Here is an 11,062-nt window from a genome sequence, read left to right on the forward strand (position 1 = left end):
GCTCCAGCAAACTCCAGGCCCTGGGTCCATTCCACACAACCAGGAGAAAACAAAAACAAACAAGCAAACTAATGAATAAGACTTGTCCACACTGTTTTGGGCACAGGAAGTGGCACATTCACTCCCCTAGCATACTCCCCAGTGACTGGATTTCTATTATCTTTCCTACACATACTTCAAGCGTTCTGAGGTTATCAATATGCACAGATGGCCCAGGGCTGGCTTCCAGAGCTCGAATCCCCGCAACACATATCTTTGTGTTCTTGGGGACTGGCTCGATGTCCTGTGAGTGACCACCAGCCTTAAGTGGCTATTTGAATTTCAATGAAGTAAAAAAAAAAAAAAAAAAAAGGAAATACAATTTCAGATTCAACCCTTCAGCATCAGGCAATAGACAGAGCCTGTGCCAGGCTTGTCAGACGGTCACTAAGAACTCACTTCCGTATCTAGTGGGGTTGGCACAGTGGTAAACGCAGAGTAGCTATTTATGACATGGATAAAAAGAATCTGACCTAACTTATCCTACTAATGCTAAAACTGTGAGTAAGAAATGCCACAAGTTCTGAATCATACACTGGCTGCATCGATCTAATGGCTTCATTCCAGTCAAGTCTGTTGTATTTGTTTCTCCAAATTAATTATCTTAACAACTCTTTCTCCCAACTGTGTGTCCTAAGTTAAATAGATGAGGTATGTGATAGACATTTCAGGAAGGGAGCTTTTTTTCTCCCAATGTGTTCATATCAGACTCTTGGCTATTTCTCAGCAGACCAAAAAAACAGAAAAAGTTGTATTTTTTGTAAGGTTTTGTTGTTGTTGTTAAAAAAAAAAAAAAAGCAATGTGTCTGTATACTCTGTTCCAAAAAAAGTGGGGGGGGGAATCCTAACAGTGTTACAGTGTTACATCCCCGTGGAATCCTGAGGACAAACAGCAGCTGAAATGGATCCAGCTATTTATAGGATTACACTAAACACACCTCTGTACCCGCTCTACCATTTACTGCCCAGCTGACAAAAAGCTGGCTGAGAGACTCCAGCAGCTCTCTTCATGCTGGTTCATCCACTACTGCACGAAGCCCCCAAATGAGCAGTCACTGCTGCTCTCAAGGAAAATGCCCCTTTCCCTGCCCCCTCTGCAAACAGTTGCAAACTCTCTCCAAAGACCCGCGTGGAGGTGGCTGTTTAACCAACTAAACTGAACAACACCCCTAAATCTCAGAGTAGTTTCCCGGTGTTCGATTCTTGGGGCAGAAAGCTTTACAGCCAAGAACTGTTTCTCGTCCGTAAATAAGTTCACCATTACGTGGAGAGACGTTCCTTCAAAAATGAGACTTGCGGCTGTGTCCAAGAAAGAGGCAAAACCAGAAAGTGGATTCTCATTGGAGTCTACTCTATTAAGTGAGAGAATGCGTCCTTCGTCGTGTGAGTTGCTTCAAAATTTACAAAGGAGGCTACTCGACGGGATTTATGCCTGAGCGTTAAAGAAAGTAAAAAGGCGTCCGGGGAGGACCCGGGCCACCCCACCTTCTACCACTGGTAATTGATCCAAAGTACTTTGCTGGCAGAGCCTAGCGAGCTGTGACAAAATCAGAGATCACACCCAGGTCTACACACCGCCCCCTCCGGCCCACGTCGACGTCACCAAAACCGCGAAATAAACTAAAGAAAGCCATTTAGTAGTGTCCCCACGCGCGCACTAAAAGTCGAGGGAACTGGGTCCTATTTTCTCGACTCTTTACTAAGAATTTGGAGTTCAGTCTTGCAGTGACCTTAATTTTTTTTTTCCCTCTCTAGCCTTAAGGAGAGATGCAAGGCTCGCTTTTCGGTGCTACCCCGCAACCCTGTATTTTTCTTGCACCCCTGACCTTGGAGCATCGGGGTGCAGTTAAAGAGGACTGGTGGAAAGCAGCGTCCCTCGCTGGCGGGGACAGGAAGAGCCGCGTGGTCCCCGTTTCTCCGCCCTCAACCCAAACAATGGCTTTCGGCGGGGACATGCGATCCGGGGCAGTCGGACCCCAGAGTCCTCGGAGCACGCAGCCGCCCCACGCCGCGCAGAGAGCGCCCAACCCCACGGACCGGTCCTCGCCGCCGCCGCCGCAGCGAACAATGCGAGCCCAGCCCCGCGCGCCTATTGGCCGGACGGCTCCGGGGAGCTCAGCGCGGGCGACTGCGGCGCGCGTGCGCGGGGCGGGGCGCGGCGGGGGCGGCGCTTTGTGTGCGACTGTGGGCCGGGGGCTGCGGGGCGCGGGCCGCGGCGGGCGGCGGCATGGAGGAGCTGAGCAGCGTGGGCGAGCAGGTCTTCGCCGCCGAGTGCATTCTGAGCAAGCGGCTCCGCAAGGTGCGTGCGTCCCCGCCCGCCCCCCGCGCGCACCCGGCGCTCTGCGCCGCTCACCGCCCGCTCTTCTCTCCCCGCAGGGCAAGCTGGAGTACCTGGTCAAGTGGCGCGGCTGGTCCTCCAAGTGAGTCCCGGTGCACGGCCGCCTTCCCGCGCGCGCCTCCCGGCCTGGGTGGGAACGGCCTGGGGATCCTGGGCTCTCGGGTCCGGGCGGGAAGTTCTGTGGCTCCGGACCCGGAGGACTCCGGCCGACCGGCGGCGCCCTTTGTTTACGAACCCTCGGGGAGCGGGCAGGGAGGCCTCCAGCCCGGAGTCCCTCGGGCCCGGCCCTGCTCCGCGCGGCGCGCTTCTGGCGCCCATTTGTTGCATGCGCCCCCGCCCCGGAGCCGGCCGTGGCAGGCGCGGGACACAGCCCCCTCCCCTTGCCCAAGTTACCCCGCTGTAACCTGAGCTTCCTACTGGTAGGAGCCCCCTTTCTCGCCCCCCCCCCTGCTCGTGTTTGCTTTCTTCTTAATGAGGGGAAGGGACCCGGCGTTCCCTGGGAGGGGTCTCTTCTGTAGCTGCCCCGCAACCTTCCTTCCAGGACGCCATCCCTCCCGGTGCCCCCCTCAAACTCTGTTGCTCTGCCCGCGCTCTCTGTGGTGTCGCCACATTGTTCAGTCTGCTTCCCCAGCTCCCCCGCCCCTACCTGTCTTCCCTTCCCTCCCTGGCTCCGGGCCAGGCTCGGGGGATTCCCTCTGCAGCCTTGCTCTTTGTTGGGATTTGTTTTCTTCCCAGGCACAGACTGTTGAGTACCCTTGTGGCCTGCTGGGACTGGGGCTTGAGGTGGCAGTTTGCCTGTGGGTTTGAGGCCATGATGCTAACTAACTTGAAGGGCTTCTCAGAGGACTGCCTGGCCACAGGGTCCCTTGCCCCCAGCAGGACTGTGGGAGCTGCCCCCGCAGCCCAGTTGGACCCTGCTCACAAGCTCTGCTCTTTGCTTTTCCAGACATAACAGCTGGGAGCCAGAAGAGAACATCTTGGACCCAAGGCTGCTCCTAGCCTTCCAGAAGAAGTGAGAACATTTACAGCACTCTGGAGGAGGGGAGAGTAGGGGCCGGAACTGGCTGGTGACACAGTGGCCTGGGGCTATGGTGTGAGGTCCCATCAGGAGCCTGTTCCAGGCTTCCTTGGGTGGCTACAGAGGCTGAGCACTTGCAAAATGAACCTTTGTGCAAAGATTCTAGTTTCTTCTCTTGGCCTTTTCTGTGGAGTAACATTTGGTCAGCAGTAGTGGCACCTGGAGTTTCAAGCTTGCCATAAAAAGCAGGCGTGTGCCTCCGCTCCCGACGGGCAGGGTGGGTCTGAAACCCACGGTGCAGAGAGATGTGTGTGTGTGACGCAAGGGTGCTGAGGTTGCAAGGATCTGCTTTTGTAATTATGGTTGACACTTCTGCTCTTAGATGGGAGGTGTTCATTAAGAGGGATTGTGTGAGATGGTGTGGGGAACGGTGTGTCCCGGATGTGAGGGACTCTATCCTCCCAGTAGGGACCACAAGCACCATGTGGGTGGCAGTACAGACAGACACCTTTCCACTGCAGAAGCTGGCTCTGTCAGTAGAGGCAGATGGATGGCTTGCTCAAAAGCCTCCCCAGCTGGGGTCAATCTAGCAAGCATGTGCTCTGGGAGCCCAGCCTGTGTTTCTTACTGTAATGGGACATTCTGCAGAAGGGGTGGTGAGGGATAGGGTTTTGTAGGGGTGAGTGTTTGCGCCTGCTAGGATAACAATGTCGTGCCTTCTGTTAAATTCCTGTGGTGGCCCTCTAAGCCCAGGAGAGATGGCTTGGCACTCTCTAGGGGTTGGTGTGTTTCTCTACATTTGAGGTGGCATCCTTAGATCAGCCATTATCGTACATACCTGCAGCCCCTGCTGCTAGAGAAGCTGAGGCAGGGCAGCGCCTGAGCAGGTGGAAACCAGCTTGCCCAGTGAACAAGACCCTGTCTCTCAGGAATCATCCTGAGGCGAGGATGAGAGGCAATGCGCCTTGAACATCGCTTTTGGTTAGCTCCGACATGAGCCAGAATATCCAGAGGAAAACAGAATGGTCTGTTCTCAGCATGGGACGAAAAAAATCAGGATGGTGCATGCTCTGCCTCTGGCCTGCATCTAGACACATCCCTCTGCACACTGGGAGCTGGCAGTTAACTTGTTGGTCAGGGAGGTCAGACCTGATACAGCATCCTTGAACTTGAGATGTGTAGTTGGGGTCCAAGACTGTTCTAGCCTCAGGGTTTCCCTGGAGGTCTAATCCATTTCTTTATGAGATCGCTTCCCAGGCTCCAAGGAGATGGTATTTGGCTGTTTTATTTTGCATTTGTGTGTTTGCTTGAAGGAGAAGAGGCATGCGTGTGTTTGTAAGCCTGAGTTCTCAATTTTTTAAACATTTGTAATAGTTTGCTTATTCTCACTTATGTGCATCGATATTTTGCCTGCGCGTATGTCTGTGTGAGGGTGTCGGATCCCCTGGAACTGGGGTTGCAGACAATTGTGAACTGTCATGTGGGTGCTGGGAATTGAACCCAGGTCCTCTGGAAGAGCAGTCAGTGCTCTTAACTGCTGAGCCATCGCTCCAGACCCTGATGTCTGTTTTCACCCTGTGGTTTCTGGGGATCAAATTCAGGTTGTGTGGCTTAGCAGCATGCCCCTTAGCCTGCCAGGCCATCTCTCGGGGGTCTTTGACATTGGGAGTCTTCTCCAGATATACCCAATGGGGTAGCCTGAAATCTGAGCTTCGGTGTTCTTGACATCACAGCTTTAGCCCTGGGTTGCAGGGGTACAGCCTCGGAGGCGGGGCTGCTGGGGGCTTGATAACTTCCTCTCCTCCCATTAGGAGCAGAATTCTGAAGGTATTTGAGGGATGCAGGAACAGGGCTGATACAAGTCAGGAAGTTGTCTGCGAGGAGCCTGCCAGGCATCAGCCACCCTGGCGTCCTCGGCGTCTGGGCTAGCAGGTCATACAAGGGTTTCCTTTCCTGTGCTTGGTACATACTGGAAGGCAGTCTTTGTGGGGATGAGCAGATGAGACCATATAGCCCCGGAGGCTGCTTTTGGTTGTGAGTGCTAGGATCTTCATGGAAGGTTCACCTACAGAAAGTTTTCTTAATGGAAAATGGGGAGATCCCCAGCTTTGTTCTCCTGAGTTCCGCTCCATGTTAGCCAAATGCAAGTGAAATGGATTGGCTGCAAAGGTATTGTGGACCAGCACCCCTGAGCTGGTGTCTGGACCCCTGAGCTCCACTGTAGGACAACTAGAGCAGCAGGGATCCCTTGGGAGCTGAGATGTGGGGGCCGGAGCCAGAGAATGGTTTGCAAGCAGGGCCTCTCAAAGCTGATTGGTGCTGTGTCTCCAGGGAACATGAGAAGGAGGTACAGAGCCGGAAGAGAGGCAAGAGGCCCAGGGGCAGGCCGAGGAAACACACAGTCATGTCTAACTGCAGCCGGCGATCTAAGCTCAAGGTGAGTGGCCACCGGCTTTGTGCTATCCCCTTTGGCTCCTGACCGATTCATGCTGCTCTGGGAGAGGTTCTTCAAGTAGGCTGTTGAGGTGGGTAGGTCTCTTTCCTGTTACCCTTTCAGGCGTCTGTGGGTGGATGGCACCAGCCGGGCGGATGGTGCATGCCCCTCCCATCTCGGGGCCTCCTTCGGTCCTTCCTGTCTTACCAAGTTCAGCCTGCACTCTGTCCTCCAGGGTGGCGGCAGCAGACTTGGTAGCTATACCCAGCACACTGTCGCCTTGGAGACCGTCGGTCAGGGAAGGCAGTGTGCCGTGCATGCTGGCATTTGTGTATGGGCAGACTGGGCCAAGTCCAGGGTACTGGCCCGTGCGGAGTTGGAAAGTAGGGCGGAGACGGGGGTGCTACTCAAAGCCCTTCTCAAGATGTCCCGTCGGCCCTCCTGGCTATAAAGACAGCCTGCCTTCCACACACCAGGGAGCCTTGGCATCTTCCATCTTTGCCCTCCCCCATCCCTGACGGGTCAGGGAAGGGGGCGCTGTCCTTATGCTCAGGTGTGCCTTTGCTTGTTACCTGGACTCCACTCCCTAGACCTGTCGCCAAAGCAGAAGTGTGGGTCTGTCCTGTCTCCACTGTCCTTCCTCCTGGCAGGAGGAATTTCTGCAGGTTGATGAAGCTAGGTGGGGGAAGGGCGCTGCCCGGAAAGCCTTAGGTCCCAGGGTTTCTTGGAATCAGCCCCTGTCAGAGCTGGAAGGACATTGGCACCATCTCCATAAAGATACCATGGGAGATCCTGGGTCCTCGGGCCTCCTTAGCTCGTAGCGATAATGATAGCAAGAGAATCACAACTGTTTGCCTCTAGCTGTACAAACCACTGAGCAGGCTTCACCTCTTTGGACAAGCGTGTCCGCTCCTCCCTGGCTGCCGCAGCCTGGCGGACCCTGGTGCTGCTCAGATGGAGATTTGACCCACCCGTTTGTCTTTCCAGGAACCAGATGCTCCCTCCAAGTCCAAATCCAGCAGTTCTTCCTCCTCCTCCTCATCCTCCTCCTCCTCTTCAGATGAAGAAGAGGATGACAGCGACCTGGACTCCAAGAGGGGCCCCCGGGGCCGTGAAACCCACCCAGTGCCTCAGAAGAAAGCCCAGATCCTGGTGGCCAAGCCCGAACTCAAAGACCCCATCCGCAAGAAACGAGGACGCAAGCCTCTGCCCCCAGAACAGAAGGCAGCTCGGAGACCCGTAAGCCTGGCCAAGGTGCTGAAGACCTCCAGGAAGGACCTGGGGACGGCAGCCAGTAAGCTGCCCCCTCCACTCAGTGCTCCCGTGGCCGGCCTGGCAGCCCTGAAAGCCCACACCAAAGAGGCCTGCAGCGGCTCCAGCACCATGGCCACCCCGGAGAACCTGGCCAGGCTGATGAAAGGCATGGCTGCGAGCCCCAACCGCGGTGGCATCAGCTGGCAGAGCTCCATCGTACACTACATGAACCGCATGAGCCAGAGTCAGGCTCAGGCTGCCAGTCGACTGGCACTCAAGGCCCAGGCCGCCAACAAGTGCAGCCTCGGACTGGACCTGAAAATGAGGACACAGAAAGGGGTTGTAGCGGTGAGTCCTCCAGGGAGCAAGGTCCTAAAGGCCCCTGGCGGCGGCGGGGCTGCAGAGCAGCAGAAAGGGAACAGCAGTTCGGGGGGCCCAGGTTCCCAGCTGGCCCCGACTCAGGAACTGAGCCTTCAGGTCCTAGACTTACAGAGCGTCAAGAATGGCGTGCCTGGTGTGGGCCTGCTCTCCCGCCACGCCACAGCCACCAAGGCCATTCCAGCCACCAACCCAGCCACGGGGAAAGGTCCTGGGGCCAGCCCCACAGGAGTAAACGTGACCAGCACGCCCACAGACACCAGCAAAGGCGAAAAAATGGCCTCCAAGGCTACAGCTCTGCCCACCCCTTCGGTCAGGAGGGACAGGGTTAAGTGCGTTGCTGCCTCCAGCGGGCAGGAGAGCCGCGGGGTCCCAGGAGAAGGCCGCAAGGCACCTGCTCTGTCTGAGGTGAGCACGGGAGAGGAGAATAGCAGCTCGGACTCGGACCCTGACTCATCCTCACTCCCCGCTGCCGGCCAGAATCTGTCGGTGTCTGTTCAGACCAGTCAGGACTGGAAGCCTACCCGCAGTCTCATAGAGCAAGTGTTTGTCACAGATGTCACGGCCAACCTCATCACTGTCACGGTGAAGGAATCGCCCACCAGCGTGGGGTTCTTCAACCTGAGGCATTACTGAGGCCCCTGCCCGAGTCTGACCCGCCCTCCAGTCTCTGGTATTGCCCTGATGCCCTGCCTGACCTGGGGGCCAGCTCTGCCCTGTCTTGACACTTAGGGCTGGGAACTGGTTTCTCTGGTGATTCTACCTCTCTGGGCCTCCTCTGTCCTGTTGCCTCAGGAAATCTGGTTGGCCTCTGGCTGCTTGAACAAAACGTCTTCAGTACATGCCCCTCCTTGGCCTAGTAAGACCCTCCCCCACCTTATTAGCCCAACTACTGTCAGGTGGTTTGGGGAGCGGCATCTGATAAAGCTCCCTCCCCAACCCAGTAGGGAGAAAGACAGCCAGGCCAGACCTTCTCCCCAGCCCAACAATGGCAGCCTTTGGTGACCTGGGTGGCGGTTCTGTCCTTGGCAGGTGAGGCTGTGGCCTCATTATGAAAGGATAATTCGTTGTGAAGTTGGGCTCAGGGACTCTGTGGAAGTCTGCAGAACCCTGTGTAACTCTTCAAAGTGTCTGTCTCTGGTGCTGTGTCATCTCTGGCCACAATTGTGGCCCCAAAGTCCAGCCAGGGTTTGGAGGGTCTCATTCCAGCAGTCAGATGTACCTCAGTGCTACTGGATTTGGGAACAGAGGAGTCTGACATTACTGCCACCTTCCTGCAAGCAGGCCCGAGCCCCAGTGAGAAGTGACCCTGTCCTGCTCTGGATCCAGACCTGCACCCCTGCTCAGGCCCACTAGAGTGCGCCCTAGTTCCGAGGGCTGAAACCAGAGAAGGCTGAAGTGGGTGGGAGCTCAGAGTGTTGGGATGCCGGGCAGGACATCTTCCCCACTGTTGGAGTTTGAGTTAACTAGGGCTGGAGGAGTCAGCCTCTGAGTAACTCCAGGGCAGGAATTCAGGTGCCTCACACAGGCCTGCCCCCTGCTGCCTGTCTAGCCTGGGTGCCTCTAGACTGTCATGCGAGCATTTTCTGTAGTGGATCCTGGTGCAGAGAAAGCCCTGCCTGTTTGAGTGGGCTGTTCTGGAGTACCATTTTCCATGACAATCCTCTCCCATTTTTGGGAGCCCATGACTCCTTCCTGAGAAGCAATATCCCCTGTGTGGTGGGACAGTTTGGCAGCCCACCTGGCACGGGGTCCTAATTCTTCCCCCATCCTCAGGAGAGAATCCCAGTTCTGAGCCTTCTAGATGCCTTCTCCCTGTCCCCCATCCCAGGTAGCTATCTTAAAACTACCTTGTCAGATTGCTGGCCAAGATCAGGATTTCTGTCCTGGAATATCACCTTGGGGCCATGACAATCTGGTCAGAGTCTGTGATGCCAAAAAGTGGGGGTGGTGTGACCCCCTTGTCTCTCCTCCTGCCGTTGACTGGTCAGCCTGCAGGTGTGTGTGCCCTTCATTCCTGTTGCCTTGAAGGGAAGACTCCCCTTCCAAAACCAGCCCAGACAGTGAGCGGGCTGTGGTATCCGGGACCTGCCACACTTTCAAAGAGCCCTCCCCCACCCAGTAGCTCACCCCACACACCAAATAATCAATGGTCTTTGTGTAACCAAACCAACCTCAACACTGTGCCTTTTGGGACAGACCCATACCCGTGACTCCTGAGAGAGGCCCATGGTTTGTAGCCTCTGGATCCAGCACCAAGGAGTTATACCACTGGGGAGAATTCAGGGCCAGGAAGAGGGCAGCAAGGCGGAAGAGTTGCCTACTGGGCCATTAGCCTCCCTTCCTGTCCTCAGCCAGGATCCTTTGCTGCAAGGTTTGCAGCTTCTTCTATACCAGACACTGCCTTAAAGGCACCTCCATGCCTTTTGGGGGTTCCACGAGCTGTTGGAGAAACGACCATGTTTGGGGACCCAGGTTGACTGGCTTTGCTACCTGGTCTCCAAACCCCAATTTGGTGCCTTTTATTTTTACCGGTTATTTCAGTCCCAAAGTTGAAATCTACAAATACCTTCCTCCCAGCTACTTTGCCTTGTGTGTTCTTCCTGGTGCTGTGACCCCAGTGTCTATGTTACAAAGTGTATGTGTGTAGCGTGCCCACATGAGAACCCACTGGAGAGGCACACCACGTGTTCTGAGTTGAGTTCTCATGTTTACCAATAAATAAAAGTAGTTGCTTTTTTATGGTTTTTTGTTTGCTGCTATGCCGTGTGTGTGTGTGTGTGTGTGTGTGTGTCTGTGTGTGTGGTGTGTGTGTGTGTGTGGTGTGTGTATGTGTGTGTGTGTGTGTTCAGTCTGACAAGATGGTCTTCCTAAGGGTCCAGATGTTCTGTGCCATGATTTTTATGCCAAATGGATGTTTTAATTTTTAGTCCTTTCAAGATAGTGTCTCTTCTAGCCCAGGCTGGCCTTGAATCCCTGGCAGCCCTCCTCAGGCTTGTAAGATTACAAGCAGCTTTTTGTCTGCTTCTGCACCTGATAGGAAAAGTGGCCAGCCTGTCTTCTTCCTTGGGAGTATTGATCTAGAAAAAAAAAAAAAACTTTGATACCAAAAATGGTGTCCCTTCTTTGGTATACTTCAAATTTTAGCCTTAATTAGAGAGCACTAGCCCTTCATCAGGAAGGAAACGTTGAACTTTGAGCTGACAATAGTGTCAGTCTTTAGCTTCATTTCTTAATCCAGCTGATTATGTCTACCCCCTTTAAATGGGAACTGTTTGCTTTCCTAGGGAGTGAACAAGGGACCCTGGGGAAACTTGGGATCTGTGCTAGAACAGAACAGCCCAGCAGCCAAGGAAATGCCTGCCCCTCCCCCCCCCCAAGTCCCTCATGGTTCGGGGGAAGTGCCCTGATAGTCATATTTACCCAGATACATCTCACAGTTCCAGGAGTTTCTGGTGACACTAGCCTAGGTTATAGGGGCTTTAGACTGATGTTAATTTATTTTGCCAGGGAAAGACAGTAAATGATGTAGGAGAAAATTCTTGTCGTTTTGCTACTCGGTATCAATAAATATTGTGTGACCTTTTGGCTTGGTGTACAT

General features: G+C 54.6%; 1 protein-coding gene across 1 annotated transcript; it reads left to right on the plus strand.

Moving 5' to 3' along the window:
- Positions 1–2,197: 2,197 nt before the first annotated feature.
- Cbx2 (chromobox 2) lies at positions 2,198–10,201 on the plus strand. Its single transcript, XM_051181614.1, has 5 exons — positions 2,198–2,338; positions 2,416–2,459; positions 3,324–3,389; positions 5,727–5,832; positions 6,817–10,201. Exons 1-5 carry the CDS (start codon positions 2,267–2,269, stop codon positions 8,095–8,097), a joined length of 1,569 nt encoding a protein of 522 aa, XP_051037571.1. The 5' UTR covers positions 2,198–2,266; the 3' UTR covers positions 8,098–10,201.
- Positions 10,202–11,062: the final 861 nt, after the last annotated feature.

Source organism: Phodopus roborovskii, unplaced genomic scaffold (assembly GCF_943737965.1).
Source record: "Phodopus roborovskii unplaced genomic scaffold, PHOROB, whole genome shotgun sequence".
Classification (NCBI taxonomy): domain Eukaryota; kingdom Metazoa; phylum Chordata; class Mammalia; order Rodentia; family Cricetidae; genus Phodopus; species Phodopus roborovskii.

What these genes read in the sequence shown, in the direction of transcription:
- Cbx2 (XM_051181614.1), top strand. Translation starts at nt 2,267, where the DNA reads ATGGAGGAGCTGAGCAGCGTGGGCGAGCAGGTCTTCGCCGCCGAGTGC. An exon ending in TGAGCAAGCGGCTCCGCAAG is followed by an intron (nt 2,339 to 2,415) that starts GTGCGTGCGTCC and finishes CTCTCCCCGCAG; the next exon opens with GGCAAGCTGGAGTACCTGGT. An exon ending in TGGCGCGGCTGGTCCTCCAA is followed by an intron (nt 2,460 to 3,323) that starts GTGAGTCCCGGT and finishes TTGCTTTTCCAG; the next exon opens with ACATAACAGCTGGGAGCCAG.